Source organism: Carettochelys insculpta, chromosome 2, assembly GCF_033958435.1.
Source record: "Carettochelys insculpta isolate YL-2023 chromosome 2, ASM3395843v1, whole genome shotgun sequence".
NCBI classification, from domain to species: Eukaryota; Metazoa; Chordata; order Testudines; family Carettochelyidae; genus Carettochelys; species Carettochelys insculpta.
The window spans coordinates 7939738-7965400 of record NC_134138.1 but is presented as its reverse complement, the minus strand read 5'-3'; the positions used below and the strand labels follow the sequence as shown (position 1 = coordinate 7965400).

Below are 25663 nucleotides of genomic sequence, written 5' to 3'. Positions count from 1 at the left end.
CATTATGCTGGAGGGTCAAATTAAATGATCAAAGCAAAACCTATCAGGGACCAGCCTGACTGTCTCAGAGAAAGGACGTGAGGTGATCACATGTCTAGTGTATTGACTAATGCTCAGAAACCGCATGTGACGTTCCCCTCGACACAGGTTAACACTGAGGTCCCATCTAGCTTGCCTGGGTTGGGATTCTGCTCTGCTTGGGAGCTGGGTTTTGGACAGGATGAAAGCAAAGAACTTGCTGAACTGGTCCCAGCTAGGCAAAGGCGTAGCTCTGGTACACACGAGCTACAGGCGGGGAAGACAACACCACGCTGGGAACTGGCTCCTGCGTGCGCCACCAAGGCAGCCCACGGTGTGGTTTGAAGAACCCAGAGCAGGGGTGAAGGGCTCGGTTTGCTGTTTACTACTGTTCACGGCGTGGGACACAGTCTTATTCTGAGGCACTAGGAGCTACACAATGGCATCTCTCGGTGACTTTCGTGCTCCCAGAGATGGGCTTCAAGCATCCCCATAATGTTGAGGGACATCTGAGGTGGACAGGGAGCAGAAAGGCCATTGATTATCATCTGCCCCCTCCACACATACACAAACCTTCCCGCACCACAGACAAAACGGATACATCCCCCCAGGAAGGGTGGGGACCGAGCCATCGACTGACAGATCTCATCTTCTATGACACCACTGGTAAGTGACTAAACCAATCCTCGACTGGCAGAACTGATTACAGCCGTCACATAAAACCCCGCCAACCGTGGGAGTCGTACGCTCTTCTGGGACCTGACGCTTTTCCTGCGGTGCCTGGATGCGCTGACTCTCGAAGCATTTGAGAGCCCGTAAATGGTTTGCTGCCAGGACAATCTGTCGTGAAGTAGGATTCCCACATCCCTGGGAGATATGCTGCATGGTTTCACGATGTCTTTACTGACCACCGACAGAGCACCTTCCATGAGCAAGCTGGCCACCGAAGACTGTCTTTGGTATCCGTGTATCATCCAGCCTCATAACATGACCAGCCCAGTGGAACTGTTCACAAGCATTGCTTCCACGCCACCATGCAGCTTAGGAACCTCCATGTGAGGGATTTTGTCCCAACAATTCATAGGAGTGATTTTCCTCAGATAGTGTGCATGGAATCGATTGAGTTTCAAAACAGTAAGGGAAAGCCAGGGTGAACCCTCAGAGGAGGTGGTTAAGCTGATGGGCTGGGATTCTCACAAGAGGTGGAAACAAACACTTGCTCTGATACTATTTCCTGCTCCCACTTAAAATCATAGAATCCTAGGGCTGGAAGGCACCTAGTCCAGCCCCCTGCTTCAAGCAGGATCAATCTCCACTAAGTCATCCCAGCCAGGACCTTGTCAAGCCAGGACTTAAAAACCTCTAGGGATGGAGAATCCACCGCCTCTCTAGGCAACGCATTCCAGTGCTTCACCACCCTCCTGGTGAAGTAGTTTTTCCTAATATCCAACCTACACCTCTGCCTCTGCAACTTCAGACCATCGCTCCTTGTTCTGTTATCTGACATCACTGAGAACAATTTCTCACCATCCTCTTTAGAGCTCCCCTTCTGTATCTACACTGCAAAATAACTTTGAAGTTGCTTACTTCAGAGTGCAACTTGGAAGTAAGCAACTTTGCAGTAGAGCGTCTACACACACCCTACTTTGAAGTTAAACATCTAAGTAAGGCACTATCCCATTCCTGGGAATGGAGTAAGGACTTTGAAGTTGGGCTCCCTAATTCGAAGTTAACTTCAAAGTACAGGGAAAAAAATATGTGTAGACTCTCTGCTGGCTACTTTGATACAGTGCTTAACTTCAAAGTTAGTTCTGACTGTAGACACACCCCATGTGTAAAACAAGGGTAATTCTTCCTCCCTGCTTAGATTGTAGCAGGGGTGGGCAATACTTTTTGAGGGGGAGCTGCTCCAAGATTTTTAGTAACTGGTCATGGGCTGTAGTTTTCTATGCGGAGGTGGGGTCTGGGATGGAGGTCGGGTTCAGAAGGGAGCTTGGGTAGGGAACTGCGGTTCAGGGTCTGGAAGGGGATATGGGTGTAGGAGAGATGTGGGGCTGGTAGGGGGCAGGGGAGAGGAACCGTCTCATATGTGCACATGCTGTGCCAAGCATTCCAGCGCCCCAGTTTCAGCTGGACCCTCTTGACCCAAGGCTGATATAAATACTACATATTCACAACCGACTTTCCCCTAGCACCACCATTGGGTTCAGAGTCCCCTGCCCCCTTACAGACTTCAGCACATTCTGCCCATAAAGAAGGGGGAAAGGTATTGGATTTCCCCCCCCAAGAGTTACACAATTGCAGCTAAACTCCTTAAGTGTGGAAGTCCATGAAATATGCCAAATTCCCCAAATCTGATTATGTCTAAAGCTGAGACTTTACTTGTTACCTGACTGACCCTTAAAACAGGAGAAAATCATTTTGACTCCCAGGAAACATTTAGGGGGAAAAAGCCTTCTGGAGGCTCCCCCTTCCCTCAGGTCTCACATTCTCACACTGGAAAAGTCACTGACCCTAAAATGAAGGAAGTTAAAATTAGCCAAGCTCATATTAATCCCTACCACCGCACCACTCCCATAGGTAGCAATGCATAGAAAACAGAAACCTACTGGACTTTGGAGATTTATTGTCTTAATCTTAGTATTTTCTATAGAGCCCATCAGTGTATGCGTTAAGGACAGTTAATCAAAGATCCCCTTCTCTTTGCTGTGAGGCAAAGAATTAAGGGCTTGAGTGAACGCCCACTGAAATCAAGCAGATACTAAAGTGGGCGTTGGATGGGGTACCAAGCGGAATGTAAAGATTGCATTGAAAATTGGTGTCCTAGCCCTGCTTCCCTGAGCAAAGGAGAGTTGATCAATTAGCAGCTAGGTCTTTGCTTTGCTGAAAGTAATACGCCAGTGAGCGGTGTGAGTTTTTCATCGAGTGGGGGGAAAAATCAATCTGATACAACAGCAATTTGTATGAATACCACAGAACAGCAAAGTTCCAACATTTCCCAGGTAAATTGGAGGCTGCAAACAATGTGAAAAGTCTCCCACTGCAGAAAAAAGGGGAATGGAGATAATGTACAGAGGTTAAGTCTCACTACAAGCCTGGCTATACCCATTTCACAGAGCTGGATGGAACCTGGAAAGGTCATTGAGTCCTGTCTTCTGCACTCACTGCAGGACCAAGCACCATCTCTGACAGATTCTTTTTTAAATCTATTTGCCCCTAATCCCTAAATGCCCCCCCCACCCAAGGACTGGGCTCACAACCCTGAGTTTAGCAGGCTAATGCACAAACCATTGAGCTATTCCTCCCCACCTCCTCAGCTAAGTGAAACCAAGGTGACAAACCAGAGTCTTGCAAAAGGAGAAGTTTCTTTCAAAGAGCCCTGGAGAAGGAAGGGTAGATTTTGTCTGCAGTACACTAAAGTTCCTCTGGCCACCCACTCTGATATCCCCTCACTATTACATCTAGTAGGAGCTCTAAAAGCCAGCAACACTTTCATTATCTGCTCTGAGTAGTGATTAAAGCAGTGTACGAGCCACCCCTGCATACCCCTGGTCTGGGAGATATCTCAAAGGATAGTCAGGTGGGTCTGAGCTTTGGTGGTTAGCCCAAGCAGCTGCTCCCTAAGCATAGCATGTCTGCATGGGAAGCCTCTCTCCTCCAGCCGCACAATCAGAACACAAGCACTGGAAGGGACCTCGAGAGATCATCGAATCCAGTCCCCTGCCTTGATGACAGGACCAAGCACCCTTTTGATCAGTGGTTCCCAACCTATTCACTAGTACAGACCCCCAACCCATTTGCAGACCCCCCTAGTCACACTCCAGCCCATTCACGGACTCCCACTGAAGCCAATTCTAGCCACTACATACACATCATTAAATGGACAAGGAAACCACAACATACATTTTCGAGCAGCCGTTAATAACATGATTGGAAGATATTTAATTTAAAAATAATTGATTGTAACATTGCAATTGATTTAAAACATATTTTCTATGATTATTTTTATTCATCTTTTTTTTCCCCACAGACCCCCTGCAATACCCTCGTGAACCCCAGATTGGGAACCACTGATCTAGCTTGTCCCTGCTGGATATTTATCTAATGGTCCAGTCCCCACCCCTCTGCCCCCTGTCACATGCAGAACCATTCAGTTCTCACCTGGAACGATCCTCTTGCCCGGAAGCTGGAGTTCTGGGTGGGACAGATTCAGCCTGCACCTGAAAGAGATTTTATCACCTTTGGAGCCAACAGTCTTTGGGTTACAATGGCAGCTGGAAAAGGAGACCGTTAGCTACACCACCAGAAATGCTGCTCAGCCATCACCTTGTGTACAGAAGGCAACCAATTCCCCACCCCTACAGCCAAGCTGACCCATTTCCATTCTCAGGCAGACCGACATTTTCACCCTAAAGTCCCTATTAAGGTGCTTAAATAAAACAACCTGGTTTTCTAAAGGACAGAGGCACCTGCAGGGGGCCAATGGTGGTTGGGAGGAGTTTTGCCTGGAACGTAGATTGTTACCGCAAAAACACACTTTGGGAGTGTGTTGGGTGCTGTCCAGAACAAACCCAAGAGGCCTGGCCCCAAAGGACTTCCAATCCACTGTCAGAGGTGATGCAGCACGCTGGAGCGACATGGTCATAATGGACCAGAGCAACAGAAATACAATCATGTGGCCACCGAATTCTGGTCCATATACTTTGCACTACGGACCTGCAAACACTTTTTGTATGCAACCGAGGGGGGGTGGATTTCTAAGGGGGAGCTGGTTGAAAGCAGGGAGGTAACTTGTAGAACAGGGAGTCGGGGTTTTTTTGGAGGGGGAGCAAGGAAACAGATTACGAAAAGGGCATTGGTGTGGCTGGTCAGCCCAGGATCCAAGGAGGACAGAGGTAGAGATGGAGGAAGATACAAAAGGAGACAGGCAGATCCAAAAGCCAGAGCATGGCAGCCTAAGGCCGTGAATATCACAGTGTGATGAGGCATATCTTGAATGTGACCCTGAATGTTTAGCCAGTGGGGAGGGGATGGAGGTTTGTTGCATTCTCACACTGGACATTTCAGCAGGAGAAGCTAGTCCTTCGTTCCTCTCATGCCGATTTCTGCACAACTTCTCGTAACAAAGCCAAGCCCTGGGCACAGCCAACACTGCCACGGAAGGGCTCTCCTTGACACACCTCCTGGCTAGGGTGAAGACTTTTGTTACAAAATTCAGCTCCTCCACAGTTCTCTTTTAAGGCTTTAACAGGCTGCCAAACACCTGGATCTTTCTGAAGATGGTTTGGCTTAGAAACAGTTCTGTACATTGGCCGTATTTTTCATTCTGACTTTGGGTTAAGGATCCCTGGAGACACACAAAATCAGTCAGTCCCCAAAATCCCATCAGTGCTTGAATTCACACTCCACTGCTTGAAGACCAACAAGAAGTCCTGTGGCACCTAATAGACTAGCAGATAAAACTGCTTGTAAAACTCTACTGTTTGTAACCTTACAGTCAGATGGAGGTAAATTCCATCTTTTCATCCCGTGCTTGTACAGCACCGAAAATCACAGGGTTCTAACTCTCAACTGGGTATCCGAGGCATTACTGCCATGCCAATATTTGCACCTGGCACAGTGACACATTGGTGCAATAACATTTTAGGTGCATGTTTATTGGAGGGGAAATGGACTACCATGCTGCAGAGAGTGCAGCCCGGCTCATGGGAACTCTGCAATCCTGTGAACACCACAACCTGGGCTTGCCTGCAGAAGGCAGAGCAAAGCCAGAGGCCCTGCTGTGGGGAAGCACCATCCATACAAATGAGACTTGGACATGACCTGCCCAAGGCCCTTGTGACATCAGGCTCCTCCCTCCACTGAGCCAGCTTCAGGCTCAGGACTTTAGATTATCAGCTCCTCAGGGCAGGGGTCTCATCCACTGGGTGCCCTACGCCGCACTGAGCAGGCCGACAACCATCAGCAAATGGTGCAATTACCAGGGGAGCGACTAACACTGTCGGCACCATCATTGCACTGCTGGGCAGAGGAGTTCCCAGACGTCGTCACGCCATTGCTCCGCGGCCCCAGGAGAGGGAATTGAAGCCTGAGCCTACCCCAGCCTGCCACCCTGGGCAAGGGGCAGATCTAAAGCCACCTGTAGCCTGAGCTCCACAGCCCAAGGCTGACACCAAAGCCTGATTCCTAGTGCCATGGCAGTGGGGATCACGGATTGGCCTTGGCCCCAGCAAGGCTAATGCCAGCCCTGGGGTCCCAACTGACTGCAGGGTCCTAACCCACTGCTTGAGCAGTCCCATAAGCCAAGGGAGGAAAGGGGGCAGCGAGGCACAGGCTGGGTGACTTAGCACCGCACAGATCACATTAGCACAGCAATTCCCTTCGGACCAACAGAGACCCAGCCCAGGTTATGCTGGAAGATTAGTCTAGTTTAACCATCTCCACCAGGGTGTGAAAAATCCACCCCCCGGAGCAGCACAGGTAGGCCGGCCGAAGAGCCTGTAGAAAAATCCTCTTCTGAGGTGATTTATATGTCCCTGTCCATGAGCCGTGGTGTCTGTGTGGTTGCCCTGCATCCTGACCAAACAGCCCTTAAGCTAAGCATTTAAAATTTCTAATCTGCTTTACCAGCAGTGGTGACATATTTCCCTCACAAACCACATAAAAATTAGATAAATTAAGAAATATATTTACTGTTAAAATGGTGTTTAGATACACAAAATGGCCGCCGGAAAATGACAGTTGCAATTAATATTCGGCGGGCTATGAATATGTATGAAGTTATGGTTTGAAAGGTTTCAAACTGATTGGTTAATTTAGAATCCTTATCCATATGTAATAGTCAAATGCCCCTTTGATACATTGTGGCACTGAGGAGGACCTAGCAGGCAGAAGTTGTCAAACAGGTCCACCCAGGCAGCATATATTCAGGAGAGCAGCGCTGCTTGGGGCATTCCGGACCAGACCTCGGAGGAGAGCAGAAGAAAGAAGACTACGGAGAAGGACTGAGCTAAGAGCTGGACTGAGCCTGTAGCTGAATATCACTGGCAGAAGAGCCGAAGCTGACCTGCGTGTCAGTCATCGCTCGCTAGCTACCGTGGGCCGAAGAAGAACAGAAGAGCTCCAGCCAGAAGAGCTCCAGTCTACAAAGAGCAAAAAATCACTAGTAAGGCTCCAGTTCTTTTATCCGGAGGGTTTGCCCGGCAGACCGCACCGCCCAAACAACGGTGCCCTGCACGGGGAAACCACAGCAGCGACCCTGCCCTTCCAGTCACTGACCTTAGCTCGGGCCGGTGTCTGAAATATCACGGTCGTTCCTAAAAAAACACAGGAGGTTTTTGTTAACCAAGCTGGTTTTATCTCCTGGCTTTCTTTTTTCTTCCTCCTTTACTATCTGACCTGACGTGGCTGCAGTACAAGCGCGCCATGAGGGTCATAACTTCCTAGCTCGAAGAGAACTACAGGCCCAGCGCCTGGATTACAGAGCAGGAATAAGAAGGTATTTGTGGTCTGGGTTTAAAGTCAATATAAGTAATTTGGTGAGCAGTTAATGTAAGAATAGCTTTATATAGTTTTGTAACAGAGTGGATTGGGACTTCCCCAAGTCCATGATCTACGTCTTATATTTTGTACCCCTTGTCTCTTTGTAAAGGCACAGGAGGCCAATGCTATTGGTCTAGCCTAAAACTATTACATGCACACAGAAGGGTAGTTAGGGAAACTGCTTTATAATTATAATCCAGAGCTATAAGCTCCCCCCTATTTAGGAGGGTAGAGAGGTCAGGGATAACCCAATAAAGGGAAAACCCTGGTGTTCTTAGTAACCCTTTAAGGGTAATGAAGGTCTGCAATAAAGGGCTACCATAACAAGGTGGTCAAAATAGGCAGTACCATTTTTGAGGGGATAACCTTTAACTAGGAAAACCCCACCATTTAACTAAGGGGATAACCTCTCAGAAGGAAACCCCGCATATACTGGGCTCTCCCCTGGTTGGCCAGCAGGGCAACCCACTTAACTAGAGAATTGACCTAGCTTAGTGCAGGCAAATTCTTATTCTAAGTAAGATCTGCTCCCCGCGGTAGTCGGCCAAGGGTTGAGCAACCTGGTGAACCTCAGGAAGATCCAGGAATAAATAAATACAATACAGCTCTGAAGTTAATCTTTCCATTTTACAGCACGCATCGAAGGCTGCACGGCCCGTCCCGGAGGCGCAGTAAGTAGCTAAGGGGTTAGATAGCAGTGCTGTTATAGCAGTTACCTATTGTTTAAGGCTATAAGCCAATTAGCATTCAAATCCTGTGCTTATTTCAGAAAAACAAGGGTCCATATATCTTGTGCTACTTAGCTTACCATAATCCATACTTTTGTGTTATAAAATAAACCCTTTCTCCCTGTTTGAACCTGACACCTTGTCTGTATTTCTTCCTTGGGTAAACACACCGCAGCAGCGCAGTTCACACACCCTGAAACCCCGTTGTGATTAGACCCACCATAGACGGCAAGCAGGGTCGCGGGGTAAAATCCTGGGAGCATTGGTAAGGACTCGGTTTTAGTCCAGTCCATTGCTCTGGTGTGATTGACTTGGCCTAATCAATATTCAAATTTATTCTTACGTCACTCACATCCTCAATAGAGCCCAGGGAGACGGATGGGTTGATGGAAGCGCTCCTCCATCACCTTCCCTCTACGCTGATAGGAAACTCCTCCGGTTGGTATCGACAGCCTCTGCACCAGAGTGCCGAGCCCCCGTCGCGTTTAAAGGCTGGGCCAGCCCCAGGCAACCACACTCAGGGATGAGTCTCTGCAGTCACTGGCTGTACGCAGAGCCATTACCTGTCACGTGCTGAACCACAGGCAGCCCTGTGTGTTTTACCACGTGCAGGTCTCCAACACCCGATGCAAGCAACCAGCGTGGGCCACGGCTAGGGTGCCAGAGGGGACTCGAATGTAGCACGAGAAGTTTCCTGGCGTGAGTGGGCGGGATCCTAGGTTTACCTATGCTTTGCACAACAGCATGGGTAGCGGGTGGAGGCCCAGCTGGGGGAGGCAAGCACCAGCCCCGCCCCTTCTGCTCAAGCCCCCTTCCTCCACCATCTCTCCCGTGGCGCCAGCCTCCAGCTCTGAACATCCCTAGGCCCTTTAGCGTCCCCCTCACCACCAGTGAATGGTACAGCCCCACACTTCCGAGCTGGCCCGAGAGCCCACCTGCCATGCCACAGCCCCAGCCCTCCCCAGTGTCTGGGGAGTGAAGATGACTTTGGGAAAGTAGCGTCCTCCCTAGCGCATGTTATCTGCCACCCGTGCAAGGAGGCATTTCACACTGATCACCACCCTCTGCAGCAGGGCACATGCAGGCTGGCACACCACGCACCCAATCTGCGCCCACCCTGGAGAGGCATTCAGGTGCCTCTCTGCCCCTGCCCTGGAGTGGAGCCCCGACCTCACGCTCCAAGGGCAGCCACGTTGCTTTCGCTATTCCACGCTCACCATCAGACAGACGAGAGTCACTGCGCTGGGACGGCACTAGCAGACTATAGGGACTAATACAGCACTGAGGCCCGGCTCTGCCTCCCAGGCAGACTCCTGGATTTGGTTTGCCTGGCTGACTTCCGATGTTCTTGTATCCTTAGGACCAGGTGTGAGCAAAGAACAAAGCCCCGTATGTTGCATCTGCCCACAAGCCCGATGGGGTCTGTCGGCGAATGGGTAAAGGTAAGGAACAGAGCTGGACAGGGTGGGAGTTTGATACGTGAAGGTGCATCTCCTCTCTGGAGGCAAGGACAAGTGCCCAGTCTGCGGGTGCCATGCGGGTGGGGGAGAGGTGTAAGAAACACTAAAAGCCAGTGAAAAGGTGGCTTTGGCCTGTACGTAACCTCGCACCCTCCCGCTTGCGAGGGGTGCACGAGAGGAAGTACCAAAGCCCTCCGGTTCACCGCCCCACCACCGGAACACGACCATATGTTGGCAGGGGTGGAACTGAGGCTCGTGCAGCAGGAAGAGTTATACCTGCTAAGGAGGTCAGAGAAAGGGGCACAGGGAAAATCTCTACTGATGTACAGCTTAACCCCACTACACGCCATCTGCCTGCACCTTGAGCTCCCGGCTTTTGCTCTCTGCCTGAGAAACAAGAGCTAAAGGAGTGTGAGCAGAGCCCTAACCGAGCGCTCTCCTCTCATGCCTAACATCACTTCCTGGCTGTTCCAGGCACGCCTCCCTCCACGCACGGACCAGGCTCAGCCTCACCCTGCTAAGCATCAATGATCTGCCAGGATCACGGCAGTGGGGGACGTACTCACCCCATGGCGTATTGCAGGCTTAGTGTATATTTAGATCAACAAACACGCATCACACAGCTCATTTGCCAGCTGCTACCACTTTGCACTGGGAACATCACGTTTCTCCCCTGAATTTCATGCCCTGAGAATCAGAGGAACACACCTCAGAAGGCAAGGGGATCCCCAAGCCTCTGAGACATACCTGCCTCTGCTTGGCTGAGGTCTCCTTCTTGGGAGCCTTCAATTTGTCTTCCAACTTGTGGCTGGCAGGTTCCTTCCCAGCAGCCTCTTGCTTGAGAGAGCTTCTTAGCAAAAACAGACAGACAGAATGGCAGGAAAGTGGATTTTCCCCAGGAGGCCATGTGGCCAAAACATTTGAATAAATGAAGCAGAGAACCTGAAGCAGACCCATTTCTATCCTCCCGGGCAGCTCTGCAACTATCTGCCACAGTGGTGGGCAACCTGCGGCCCATCGGGGTTCTGTGTGTGGCTGGCCTGACATTTTGCTTACCCTGGATCACATGCAGGGTTTGCCAGATTTTGCTGGTTTCTATCTGTATTGGTTCTTTTTCCTACCAGGATTATTGAAGTGGCACAGACATATATCAAGGGCACACAAAGTGAGGTGCAAGCTGCCTGCACACCGCGTCGACTGGGAGAGCAGTGAGCTCCCTCTGCAGCCAATCAAAGCGCTGCTGGGGTTCAGCTGACACGCCCTGCAAATTCCACGTACACCAGTGCAGTTAGCAAAGCTGGTCCAATCCCCAGCCTAGGTTGCCCATCACTGATCAATCAGCTTTTCTGCTGATTCACCAGGTTAAAGTTCAGGAGTTTGAGACTCTACGGAGCTGTCCTGCATCCACCTCTCCTCACTAACCCGCAGATTCTCCAGGAGAACCACTTCTTCCATAAGCCCAGCAAAGCCATTCCTGACTCTAGCAGCGCTCAGCGAGCCGAGCTGATCGCTCCTTGACCCAAGAGAGGAAAACTGGCGTCAGCTACAGTGGAAGAGGGCTCAAATCCAGCACAGACCATGAGTAGAAATGAGGGGATTTCCTGCCTAGCCCCTTGGAGGAAAGTCATTTGCACCTCAGAATCCACTGTGCAGTTCCACACAACTTGTAACCTTCTGCACAAGAGACAGCAACAAACGAAACCGCGGGGCTGGAGAAGGGTAAAGCCGGGGTGTCCAATACTATCTCCACTCGCCACATGTGGAAACTGTATTATGGCAGACAGGGCTGTTGGGGCACGGCGCCAGAGGCCCTGACATGGAGAGCCCACCAGAGCATGGGGCTGGGGCCGGGGCCTGAGCCCTTGCTATGGAGCCCCTGGCAGAGTGCGGGGACAGAGCTCCTGCCTTGGGGCCCCCCAGAGTGCAGGGCCAGGGCAGGGGCCCCTCTGAAGCACCAGGCCAGAGCCAGAGCCTCCTCCAGTGGAACACCCCCCCCCCCCGGATAATAGGGGGTGCAGGACAGAGGGGTGGGGAGCCATAGGCAGGCACTCCACACCTCAGAAAGGTTGCTGACTCCTGGGCTAGAGAGTGCCTGGCCCTGGGGGAGGGGACGATGGCGAATAGGAAAAGATGACCACCACCAGCGGGGTAAATCTTTGAACTCCTATTGGACCCCACCGGGCTAGAGGTCCCAGCAGATCTCAAACCTCTTTGAGCCACAGCCGGGCCTGCTGCAGATGAGGGCAGCTGTGGCCACGCTGGAGGGCTCCCCACCCATGGTGGACGCCGGTGACTAGACCAGCCTTCTGCCTGCGGTGGGTGGGGGCTGCTTCAGCCCCTACCAGTTACCCACAACCAGTAAACCTCATCTGTTTAGGGTGAGGCTTACCGGTTAACCAGTTAACCATTAACATCCCTAGTTACAACCCGCCCTGGGGTCCCAACCCACAGATGGAGAACCAATAGGTTACACCTTGGACACTGGAATTGCAGCGGGTGGAGAGGACACAGTAAGGTCCAGAACTGATGAGCCTTGAGGCAGCTTCATAGCACATCTAGTATTCTATCAGTCTCAGTGTGCAATCTCCTGCCCTCCAAGCAGGACTGTGCAAGTTAATTGAAAGAAAAAAGTTACCTGCTGATGATGTTTTCTTGCAATGGCTTCTCCTTGGCTCTCGACTGTCTCTTTTTCTCTTTTACCGGAGGGGGCTGTGTGTCAGAACAACAGAGCATGAAAACAACTTGGAACTACACTCAGAAGAGCCAAGTGAATCAGGAATTAAATGTTGACCCTTCCCCAGAAGATGAGGCTGGAAACAAGCAGAACAGCAGGGAAATATTTGCCACCTGGACTGCGCTAGGAGTCCCAGCTGTTTAGCTCATCAAAGAGCAGATTAAGGGGTGACATGTTTACAGCCTTGAAGTATCTACATGGCCACCAGAAATGTGATCGCAGGGGGCTTGTCAATCTGGTAAAATGAGATCCAAAATCCAGAAACTCAAACTACACAAATTCACTCTAAAAATGAGGCACACGGTCTTAACAAGAACAACAAGAAGTCCTGTGGCACCTTGTAGACTAACAGCTATTTTGGAGCATAAGCGGGTCTTTGCCCACGAAAGCTTGTGCTCCAAAATAGCTGTTAGTCTACAAGGTGCCATAGGACTTGTTGTTTTTGAAGATACAGACTAACGTGGCTACCTCTCTGATACTGGTCTTAACAAGAAGAGTAGTTAACCCTGGAAATAACCTACCAAAAGCTGTGATGGCTTCTCCAGACCACAGGCCCTTGCATAATCCAGATTGGCTGCATTTCCCTACCCTGTGCTAGGCAGGGCGGCAGGTGAGCTGATCACCACGTTCCCTTCTGGCCTTAGAATTGATAAATGCATGCAAGGTGGCCGTAACAGGCTGACCTGGAGGGTTACACTCTCGTGCTGAGGATCTCAAAGCCCTCTACAGCAAGAAAAGCAAAGCTTCAGCTCTGCTGGGTTTAAGGGCATCCACACGTTATCAAGAAGGGAACTGAGCCCCTCCTAGGTCAGGGCCTGTTTTGCAGAAGTGCTGTGCATCCAAAATTCCAGCTGAAGTCAATGGACTCAGAACACCGAACCCTGCACCATCACCCTCCCAAAAGCACCAGTCAGGTCAGAGGCAGAGCCTGGTGATCCTCAGTCCAAGTCCCCTTCAACCCTCCTGTAGGTGGGAGGGAGAGTTTCTGGGGTCTATTTGTTTAATAATCCCTAGCATGTTCTGAGTGAGAAAAACGAACAGGTTGAAGGCACCCATATGGACTCCCAACACTCACCATGACCTTCTGAAGCAGGGCAGATACTCCTATCACAGAACAGAAACTGTGGCACAGAGAGACTAAGTGGCGTGCCCAAGGCCTGACTGCTGCCCATACAGTTTAGGAGAAACAACTGCTCCTACAAAGATGAGCGAGCTAACAGCAGATGGCAGCAGCACAGCTGAGAAGCAGTAAATGGTCATGAAGAGGGCACTGAAAATGATTAAGGGGCTGGAGCACATGACCTATGTGGAGAGGCTGAGAGATCTGGGCTTATTTAGTTTGCAGGAGAGAAGACTGAGGGGCGATTTCAATCGCAGCCTTCAACTTCCTGAAGGCGGGGCTCTAAAGCAGATGGAGAGAGACTGTTCTCAGTAGCGAGGGATGGCAGAACAAGGAGCAATGATCTCAAGTTGCAGTGGGGGAGGTGTAGGTTGGATATTAGGAAAAACTATTTTCCCAGGAGGGTGGTGAAGAACTGGAATGTGTTGCCTAGAGAGGTGGTGGATTCTCCATCCCTAGAGGTTTTTAAGTTCCAGCTTGACAAGGTCCTGGCTGGGATGATTTAGTTGGGGTTGATCCTGCTTTGGGCAGTGGGCTGGACTCAATGGCCACCTGAGGTCTCTTCCTGCCCTGAGATTCTATGACCTCAGGCTGCCATTTCTCTCATAAAAACAAAACCACCCTCTGTTCTTGCTTGAAAGGCCAGTTCCCTCTTACCCGGTCCTTTCGCTGAGCATCCTCCCACAACCTGTTCAGAGCTTCTGGTCGCGGTTTCTTCTCCTTTTCTTGCCCCTTCTGCTCCAAGACATTCTTCCTTTTCCTTAAAAAGAATGAACAATACTCTGGTCTGATGGGGAAGGAGCAAATCAAAGTAGCCAATTAGGTGGCTTGCAGTTAAGGCTACCAGTTCGCTTCCTAACGAAGACCATATCCATCTCTGCCCCATGTTGTCCTCCTCCTTAGTTTGTACAGGTTGAACCTCTCTAATCTGGACCTCTCATCCGGCAACATCCGTAATCCAGCATGGCTTTTGTTAGCCACACAACCACTTATCACGGGCATGGTTAAGTTTCCCAAAGTCCCATAAAGTCTGTTTCCAGCCACCAGCCCCGGCTCTCAGTGTTTTGTGCTGTTATTTAGCTGTAATTTACCCCTAAATGTCTTCGAAAAGCCCAGTAAGCAGTGGAAGTGTTGGTAACACTGCAAGACAACATTGACCTCCTGTGGTCCAGCAGATCTCAGGTGCCGAGGATGCCAGATTAGAGGGGTTCAACCTGTATACTATCAAAAAATTCAAAAAAAATCAAGACCCTAGTATTCAGCATAATGGATGGTTCGAATAGGAGAGGCAGACCTCACAGAGATTGGATAGATGATGTAGTAGATTGGTGCAGAGCTAATCTACAGAAACTAAGCCACTCTGCACTGGATAGGGAAAGATGGAAGGAAATAGTGAGAGAGGCATCAGACACCAACAGGCGCTGAGCCCACGGTTATCGATGATGATGAATGAGAATGGCAAATTGGATGCCCATAGTTCTAATACCATGTGTCTGATTCTCACATTTTTCATGTTATCACTGTAACCGGAAACTACCTACCAGTTACTCTCGTTCTTAGTCTTCACTGATGCAGATGCTGTCTTCTCCGTTTCATGACGATTCCCAATGTCCCTCTCACTGGCCTGCTCTTCATTATCAGTCATTGTGCAAATTCACCTCTGCAAAGAAAAGGGCTCCACCAACCAAACGCACACGGCAGAAACTGCTGTTAAGGCTAAGAGCTGGCTGGCTGCATAAAGGTTACAAGAACAACCCCAGGTGATCTTGTATCACTGCATCTTTAAGTCTGCATGAGCTGCAAGCTCAGGGTTTGGTACTACAAGGAATGGGTGAGGCACTGTAAGCCAAATGCATTTTTATCCTCCAATACTGAACCAAGAAAAGAAAAGCTCAGTGGACATCTGGAATATCAAGGAGAAACACACAACCTACAGAACAAAGTCTGCCCATCAATCAGGATTGTTAATGTTTTTCTTAACAAGCAATAACACGAGTGGATGCTGAGAACAGGCTACACATGCTACCAATATTTTAATTACTGTTTACATTATAGTAACCTCCACAACCCAGCTCCAGTGCTGAGACTTCATTGAGTACAGCACTGAATTTGCCATTTACATAGGCAAGACAAACAACAGTGTGGGAAGGAGGGAAAGAAGGCAAAGAAGGGTGCAGTAACTTGCTGCAAGTCACACTGCAGATCAGTGGTGGAGATGGGACTAGAACCCAGATCCTTCAGCCTTATGCTCCATCCACTAGGCTTTGCTGCCTTTACTGCTCCATCAGGTTACATCATTCCAATGGGCTTAAATAAAAGCATTGCCCTGTGGACTGACACAGGGAGAGTTGAAACAGCATCACAGGAACACATCAATGTGGGCTATGTAACAAAGACACCCTAGAATTCTGTACTCCTGGCCACCAGATGAACATCGATAAAACAAGAACAATGGTATTTGGAGATAAGGAGACAGCAAAGAAGATCAGTGTAGATGGGATTGAACTAGAGAATGGAGAGAAGTTCATGTATCTGTGGAACAACATAACAGATGAGCTGGACTGTAAGGAGGAAATAGCGACTAGAATAGCAAAAGCAAGAGCAAGTTTGAAGGCGATGCATGAGATCTAGAAAAGCAAAGCGATTAGCTTAGGAACGAAGCTGAGCAGCTTGAAAATGCGGTATTCAGCAGCATGTTGTATGGGTGTGAGACGTGGGTGATCACGAAAGATTTGAAGAGGAGAATATTGGCATTTGAGAGGAGATATTATAGAAAGAGCCTGAGAATAGGATGGATGCAGATCACTACCAACGAGGAATTATATCGGAAGATACAGCTGTAAGAGAACCTGCTGCAGAAGGTTATATAATGCAAGTTACAGCTATTTGGACATATTTGCAGAATTCACAAAAAACAAAAAATCAAGACCCTGGTATTCAGCATAATGGACGGTTCGAATAGGAGAGGCAGATCCCACAGAGAATGGGTAGATAATGTAGTAGATTGGAGCAGAGGTAATCTACAGAAACTAAGCCACTCTGCATGGGACAGGGGACGACGGCAGGAAATAGTGGGGGAGGCATCAGACACCAACAGGCTCTGAGCCCATGGTTGATGATGATGATGGCCATTAGAGGATCTCAAAGCACTTTACAGCATTAGTGAACTTAGCATCACTCCACTGCATTAAAGGGAGGTGCCAGTAACTATGACCTGCGTTTTTAGCTATGGGAGCTGAGGCACAAAGAGGTTAACACCAAATTCTCAAATGTGGCACCAATCACGAGGCCTACGGTTAGCCACCCGAGGCAACATTTTCATGTGAGTGTTTCTGCATTTGGGTGCTGAGTCCTTTTGCCAGGCTGGCTTTGATCCTCGTGACTTATCGGAAACTCATCTGATGTGGCTCTAGCACATACCTAAAGCCCCTGATTTTCGGTGTTTATTGTAAATGATTTTTCCTGGGAATTTGTCAGTGTTTATTACAATGACAACATCCCCCAGGTGACAATCAGTGGGAAAACACTATTGATAATATTGCTGGGTAAATCTCAGGGTTTAGTTTGGTGCTCAGAAGGACAGGGGAATAAAGTATTCAATTGACTGAATTTCATTAATCAAAGCATGAGCGTGGTTTGCGGCAGAACTAAAACAGAACCCAAAACACAATGCCATCTCTGAGCCTAAGAAAACAATACATCTTGGCTCTCCAAACACAACTTTGCATTTGAATCAACAGCTTGCTGTTGTACTCTTAGAACTGTGAGTCTAAAAATCTTCACTTCTAATAACTGAGCCACCGCATCTACAGCACATACGCTCGACTTCCCCCTTTGCGCCTGTTTTTTTTTTAAACTTTCAAATATGTCCTTGTGTTCAGAAAGGTATTGCCATGCAGGTTTCTGTTTTCTTTCCACTGTAGTGTGTCACATCTTTAACCTGTTCCCTGCTACCAGCTGGAAATGTATATGTAGCGGGCAGAGGATCCATCAGTAGGTGCAGATGGGCAAAGGACCACCAATGGGGGTGGAGGCTTGAAAAGGAGCAGCTGCCTTGGGGCCTAGCAATTCAGAAGGATCTGGGTCACCACCGCAGCTACTGCAGCAGCGGAAGGAGCCTCGGGCCCTTTAAATAGCTGCCTGAACCCCACACAGCATGGTCCTGGCAGCACTCAGGACTGGGTTAGAGAAGCTACCTCCTAGCCCATCCTGTCAGCCCAAGGCCCTGCCCCTTCCAGGGGACCCAGAGCCAAGCCCCTGCCCCAGGGTCCAGTGAAGTCTGTCACCAGCCCTGAACGTGCATGCACTGCAGTTTGCATACTCATTTTCTAGGCGAATCCGTAGATTTACTTCATAGAATCCTAGGGCTGAAAGAGAACTCAGGAGGTCACAGAGTCCAGCCCCCTGCTCAGACCAGGACCAACCCTCAACTAAACCAGCCCAGCCAGGACTTAAAAACCTCTAGGGATGGAGATTCCACCACCTCTCTCGGTAACACATTCCAGTGATTCACCACCCTCCTGGGGAAATAGTATTTCTTAATATCCAACCTACACCTCTCCCCCTGGAACTTCAGATCATTGGTCCTTGTTTTGCCTTCTGTCACACTGAGAACAGCCTCTCTTCATCCTGTCTAGCGCCCCGTTTCAGGAAGCTGCTTCAACAGGCAGCTGTGCTTTGTGTGTACACAGACGAATCACAGAACAAACTGGAAGGACCTTGAGAGGTCATCAAGTCCAGTCCCCGGCCCAGGGAAAGGCCAAGCGTGGGAATTGGGAACCACAGCCTGACCCAGCCTCCACTCACCTGGAGACAGTCGGGCGGGAAGCGAAAGCCATGGCTTGATCTGCCCCCCCCCTAAAATCTAGGAACAGGTGGAGCAATCGGCAGCTGTGGCCTGACCCAGCCCCACAACACAGGGACCAGAAGTTGCAGCCTCCTCCTCGGCCAGGCCAGGCCAGGCAGGGCTGCCTGACACCTGCCATCTCCCTTTCATCCCCCAGGAACAGGCAGGCCAGGAGCCTCTGTCCAAACCACCTTCCCACTCTTACCCCCCACAAAAGGGCAGGCAGGGTGTGGTCAGGAGCAGGAAAAGGACCTAAGGAACACTGGGAACATCTGCTAGGTTTTTATATATTTAGATGATATTTAGAGAGAAGATCCTATCATGGACTGAGAACTGGTTAAAAGACAGGAAAGAAAGGGTAGCAAAAGATAGTCCACAGTACATTTTTTGAATGGAGGATAACGAGTGGTGTCCCCCCAAGGGTCAGTCCTAGGACCAATCCTATTCTACTTATTCATAAATGATCTACAGAAAGGGATACGTAGTGAGGTGGCCAAGTTTAGGGATGATACTAACCTGTTCAAAATAGTCAAGAGGAAAGCAGACTGTGAAGAACTTCAAAAAGATCTCACCAAACTGAGTGACTGGGCAACAAAATGGCAAATGAAATTTCATGTGGATAAGTGTAAAGTAATGCACATTGGAAAAAATAACCCCAAGTATATATAAAATATGATGGGGGATAAGTTAGCTACAACTAATCAGGAAAGAGATCTTGGGGTTATTGTGGATAGTTCTCTGAAAACATCCACGCAGTGCGCAGAAGCAGTCAAAAAAGCAAGTAGGGTGTTAGGAATTATTAAAAAGGGATAGAAAATAAGACTAAAAATATCTTACTGGCCCTATAGAAAACTACAGAACACCCACATCTTGAATACTGCGTACAGATGTGGTCTCCTCACGCCAAAATATTTTTTTTGAGATTAGAAAAGGTTCAGAAAAGGGCAACTAAAATGATGACAGGTTTGGAACAGGGTCCATATGAGGAGAGATTAAAGACACTGGGACTTTTCAGTTTAGAAAAGAGGAGATTGAGGGGAGATATGATAGAGGTCTATAAAATCATGAGCAGTGTGGAGAGGGCGAATAAAGAAAAGTTATTTACTTGTTCCCGTAATATAAGAACTAGAGGACACCAAATGAAATTAATGGGTAACAGGCTTAAAACTAACAACAGAAAGCTCTTTTGCACACAGTGCAGAGTCAGCCTGGGGAACTCCTTGCCAGACGAGGCTGTGAAGACGGTGAAGGACTGTGAGAGAGTCCAAAGAAAAGCTAGATAAATTCATGGAAGCTAGGTCCATAACAGGCTATTAGCCAGGGGGTAGGAATGGTGTCCCTGGCCTCTGTTTGTCACAGGCTGGAGACGGATGGCAGGAGACAATCGCTTGATCATTGTCTTCAGTGCACCCCTCTGGGGTACCCAGCACTGGCCACTGTCGGCAGAGGGGATAGTGGCTAGATGGACCTTTGGTCTGACCCAGTGATGGCCGTTCTTATGACACATCATTAGAGTGAAAATCTGATAAAATAATACTTCTTGTAAAAACCTTCCCCCGCAAAAAACAGTTTAAACTGAAAACAAAGGGGCTTACACATACACTACTTTCAGCTCCCAGTAATTTCTGAGCACCCCCAACTCCCACTGAAAATCAGGCCTTGAAAGCATTTAGGGACTTAATTTCCACTGAAATCCAGGGATAAAATGTTCTGAGGTGCCTGGCCATACAGTTTAAATAAGGTACTAAAAAATGGAGGTACTGCAAATTACAGGCTATGTGGAAAGTGAGCTCAGATTCACACAGGAAATCTACCCAGGGCTTGGAATAAAATCTAGACTCCCTTCCTTCCCCAGCTCCCACTTCTGCCCCTTAAGAAAGCTGCCTTTCACACCTAAGTAGGACGTGCACATTGGGTATACAAGACTGAGTAGGGTTAATTGTACTACTAACCCTTGTTGCAGAATTAGCAGAACATTCATAACATTTACACTAAACAACCCAGAAGTAAGGGAACACCAGCTACGGCAGAAAAATAAAGCACATCACAGTGAAAAACTAAATCCCTCTAGAGTGGGGGCAGGGAGAAGAAGAGAGTTTCACAAACTCCATTCACCCACAGAAGTGCCGGGTCACGTAGAACAGAGCTGGAAAAATCAAGATGTAAGTAATGCCATCTAAATGTGAATGGAATTACATCTGGTCACTTCCTTTCTCTGAACGAAGATCAGTCCCCTTCCTACAGGAACTTGGTTCTTTCACCTTGAGAAACAAGCAAAAGAGAAAATGAGAAGGACCTGGAAATGTTTTGGGAAATAAGACAATTTTGGTAAAAGCCTCATGCTTCACAAGCCCTTTCAGTATATGGTCTTAAATACTACTGGATAGTGCTGGCAGTAGCTCACCTGTTTGGGGTAATTCCTGCCTAAATAACATTTGCAAAGAAGAGATTCCCTCTTGAACAACTGCGTGGCTTTCCTCTCTAGGGGAAATCCCCCCTTGGGGCACGTTCATTTAAAGACCTTGCTTATCCCTGATTGGAAGATACTCACCTCACAGAGCATTCTGGGAAGTGTAGTCTTAAAATCAAAGTTAACTCAGAGGAAAGACAAAACACAAGCAGTCCCATAGCACCTTAAAGATTACACATTTTATTTATTTGGTAATGAACTTTTGTGGGTAAGACTCAGTTCTTCAGATCTTCAAGACTAAAAATGGTCAGTCTCCAAAGTGCTACAGGACTGCTTGTTTTGTTGTAAAAGCACAGACTAACAAGGCTACTCCCCTGAGAGCATTTACAAAAGGAAAGAGACTTTCTAAGCCTTGGTAAATTATGGGAAAATTCATCTATCTGTAAGGGGCCTCAGTTTACCTATACTAGTTTTATTCAGCTTAGGCTAGCTAGTGGGTAGAACAACTTTTATTGTGGGTGGGGAGATGGTATGTTCAGTAGTTTGCCGGTATATTTATTTCTTGAGTTGTGATTTTTGACTTTGAACAACTTTGTAGTAGGAGAGTGTTGTATTCCTCTGAGAAGCTGGTGTTGGGCTAACTTCTTTATGGCTAGATAACTTAAAAAAAAAGTTCTCTGGAATAGTCCAAGGCTGTAGGTGCTGTACTGCCTTTAGAGGCATATGTGGGTTCTTTCCCTCATAAGTGTGCCTATAGCCTTAGCTTCCCCAAACATCCCCCAGGGAGAGAGACTAGCCAGTTTCTTCTCTCATTTACAAGGGCTCTGCTTTTAACGTGCATGTCTCGGTTAAAAGCTGAACCTAGAGCGTTCTCTTGTGCAAAACTCCACTGGCCCAGGCTCCCTTCTGCCTAAGGCTGTGCAGCCCAGCATTCCCCTGAAATTCTCTGAACCCTCCTTAATTCCCAGTTCCTCCTTTGCTCGGCTCCCGCCTGTAGGGTCCCACTTCCTTTCTAGGGCCTGCTCAGTGGCATATATAAACAGCACACACTTTGCAGAATGCCTTTACTTTATATGCACGTACATAACCCAGATGCCTTGCTCAATAAACACTGCTTTCCAGCAGCTTTGCTGCTGTGGCAGGAGGCCCTTGTTACACCCATTCATCAGAGTAGGCTGTAAAAAAGACGGGGTCCCCAGAAGCATTGGCCCTGCGAAACATGCACGCTAGGGGAGAGCAACTATCTGCAGCGATACGGAGAGCTCGCCCAGGGCACAAGAGGCTTTGTGCTTGCACTCTTCCTTACAAGCATCCGGTGCTTTGCAAACACTTGGATTTGCACCGCCTTACGTGCTGCTGCTAAGATCAAGCCAGCTACCAATGGAGGTTTTGCAAATGCTGTGAGAGAATGAGCCTTTACATGGATCCTTTTGCCTGGCAAACCTGAGGGTTGAGGCAGTAGGTTCCTCTCCCTTGCTGCATGCGGATGGTGGGGCTGGTTGACTAGTAACAGAGAGAAAGCCGTGCTAGTCTATCTACTATCAAAACAAAACTGTTTTTTTTTGCTTGGTTTGTTTGATGGTGGGGCTATTTCCTGGTCAGCACCCACGCCCTGCCATTAGCTGTAATTAAGTAAAACGAGCTCTCCTGCTGCTAATCAGATAGCACCGCTCCCACTGGAGGTGAGCTGAAGTCGTGGAGTCACTGCAGCTGGTGTGTTCCATGCCTGAGATTGTTTCCAGTGCAGTTAATGGTAAGACTGAGGGCACTACAAGTGGCCCTAGATTCCTTCCAGCAAGATGCAGCCTGTTGTCAGCTGTCCAACAGTAACTGTCTTTAAAGTGCTACTTGACTGCTTTTTGTTTTGATAGTGTATAGACTAGCAAGGCTCCCTCTCTGTTACTATAAAACTCTTAAGTAACAGAGAGGAAGCCGTGCTAGTCTATACGCTATCAAAACAAAAAGCAGTCAAGTAACACTTTAAAGACTAGCAAAATAGTTTATTAGGTGAGCTTTCGTGAGACAGACCCACTTCTTCAGACCAAAACAGACTCAATATTTAAGGCACAGAGAACCAAAAACAGTAATCAAGGAGCACAAATCAGAGAGTGGAGGCTGGGGGGGGAAGGTCAAGAATAAGACCGAGTCTGGTCTGGTCTGGCTATGGTCTGAAGAAGTGGGTCTGTCCCACAACAGCTCCCCTAATAAATTATTTTGCTAGTCTTTAAAGTGCTACTTGACTGCTTTTTGTTTTGATAAAACTCTTAAGGAGTAGGAGTGGTTCCTGGACAACTTCCCTGGGAGAGCTGGTTGCAGCACTCTTGCAAAATCTCCCTCTGCTTGGTTCTTGCTGGGTGAGTATGATTGCTAAATTCCCTTCCCCCCAGCGAAGAGCAAGCGCTAGGGTAAAGGACAGGGCAGAGGTAGTTCTGAGTTAGCTTGGTTAGTCAACTTTCGGGCTTATCCTGCAAGGAGAGCACCAGAAAGAAGGTGTAAAAACTAGTGTTCTGGCAGTGGTGTTCCCTCTGCTTGTTCTGTCCCTTCACCTCTGGCTGCTTGAGCTGCGGTCCTGTCTGGATAAACCTAATTCTGTTGGCCACCTGGTGACTTATTCGCTGGAGGTGCTTCAGGAAAGATCCCTTCTTACCCAAACTGAATTTGGCCAGTGTGAGTCTTATCATAGCATCATTAGGGGCACAATTCTGCCCTTCTGCTGTAACCAGGGCTACTGGAGGAAAAGCCAGCAGCAGTGCTGTATTGACTGCTGCCTAGCTCGATCCCTTTACAAGGGAGCTCCATGCAGGGCAAAACAGTTCTTGGCATTTCTAGCCAGGGTGATACCCTCTCCTTCTGGTAGCAGAGTGGCTATCCATTGCTTTCCTAGCCAGAAGACAACAGATGGTTAATGAATCTAGAGCCACAGTGCAGGGAGTTTGGGAAGCAATAGTGGAGGAAATAAAAGCCAATGAGTGTTGAGTGGGCCCAGCAGTGGGTTGTACCCACAAAAGCTCCACAAACCCCATTGCCATCTCTGTCCATGTATCTATACAAGCAACACCATCACAGGACCTAACCATGCCCACACCATCAGGGGTACCTAAACCTGCAAATCCTTTAATCTGAGATATGCCATCAAGTACTAGTAATGCCCCTCTGTATGTACGTTGGACAAACCATGCGCTCTCTGTGGCAAAGGATGAACGGACATAAATCTGACATGAGCAATTGGAATACATATGAACCCATAGGAAAACATTTAAACCTGCTTGGACATTCAATAATGGATTTAAAAATAGCCATTCTTCTACAAAAGAATTTGACCACAAGATTACAGTGGGAGACATCTGAATTGAAATTCATTTGTAAATTTGATTCCTTTAAATTAGGCCTTAACAGAGATCTCAACTAGCTTATTCATTACACGGGAAATTTCCCTGCCTCTGATGTTCTCAGGAATGGGACACATCCTACTTAATTTGTTTCATCTGCTGATCCTACTAGTGCCAGGTACACACACACACACACAATTATAATTATATTATATTATATATATATTAGAGAGGTTGAACTTCTCTAGTCGAGAACTCTCTCATCTGGCAACATCTGTAATCTGGCATGATTTTAGTTAGCTGGATGACCACTTATCATGGGTGTAGCTGAGTTTCCCATGGTCCCATAAAATATGTTTACAGCCACCAGTCCTGGCTGTCAGTGTTCTGTGCTGGTATGTACCTGTAATTTACCCCAATATGTCTTCTAAGAGCCCAGTAGGGAGTGGAAGTGTTGGTAATGTGGTAGAAAAGATTGACCTCCCAACAAGTTCTCTAGTCCGACACTGGTCAGGTGCCGAGGGTGTGGGAAGAGAGAGGTTCCACCTGTAGTCTGAATGGCATTCCTCTAAATCAGTCTTAACAGAGCTTCCTACTTCATATAAATTGAAGCAGGAGCAGCAGTAGTCTGTCTATGTTGAAGTACCCAGAATAGCTGGAGTTTCATGCAGGTGCAGACAGGGAATCTAGGTAAGGATTCCTCATTTTAGCTGTACTCTGCTATGGCTATAGAACAAACAAGGTGTGGCTTTCTCTATAACGTGATAGATTAACTCTACCTGAAAACATGGCAGCAGCCCCAGAACAAGAAGTTCCTGGAAGTGTAAAATATTTAAGAGAAAGCTGGGACTGGACATGTGAGGCAAAGAAGGTGAGATTGCAGTTCAGGATGGATATCTAGAAATGTGGTCGAGTGGCCAGACAGTTCAACCTGGGCATAAGGAAGAGGTGGGATTTCTGGGTTGCTCATGGCAAAGACTAGGAACCAGTAAAGCTGTAGCTCTGATTGGATCTGTGTGATCGAAGGCCAGGTTGTTTTTGGTTCTTTATGCCACATCCACTGCTACTGCTACTTAACTCTTGCACTCCATGTGGAGCGCAGGTCATCTGCAAATCTCCTCCACTTTACTCTGTCTTGGGACTGAACTTCTAGCTGACCCCAGGAGTACCCCAATTGTTGTCCTTCAGTCTCAGTAGACCTTGCCCACATTGTCAGAGGTCTTCCTCTTTTGCGTTTTCCTTGTGGGCTCCATGGGAGAGTTTGACGGACTGTGCTGGATGATGGTTTTCAGAGAGTGTAACCAAGCCATCCCCACTTTATTCTCTTGAGTAGAGTGTCAATTGGTTCTTGTCCTGTTCTGTTCCAAAGTTCCTCATTTGTGATGAAGTCTTGCCATTTGGTGTGAAGGCTGGACCTCAGGCATCTGTTTATGAATGTCTGTAGCTTGTGATTTGAAGACTTTTTAGTATGCCAGG

General features: G+C 48.2%; 1 protein-coding gene across 1 annotated transcript in view; it reads right to left on the bottom strand.

Moving 5' to 3' along the window:
* TOP1MT (DNA topoisomerase I mitochondrial) overlaps positions 1 to 20894 on the bottom strand; it is a 70732-nt gene extending 49838 nt beyond the window's left edge. Inside the window, exons 1-6 of the mRNA XM_074985593.1 lie at positions 20853 to 20894; positions 15144 to 15262; positions 14260 to 14362; positions 12384 to 12457; positions 10496 to 10598; positions 4180 to 4238 (exon numbers count right to left, since the gene is read on the bottom strand). Of these exons, the coding sequence (XP_074841694.1) occupies positions 4180 to 4238; positions 10496 to 10598; positions 12384 to 12457; positions 14260 to 14362; positions 15144 to 15247 (443 nt within the window). The 5' untranslated portion in view covers positions 15248 to 15262; positions 20853 to 20894. The remainder of the gene's footprint in view (positions 1 to 4179; positions 4239 to 10495; positions 10599 to 12383; positions 12458 to 14259; positions 14363 to 15143; positions 15263 to 20852) is intronic.
* Between the last annotated feature and the right edge of the window lie 4769 nt (positions 20895 to 25663).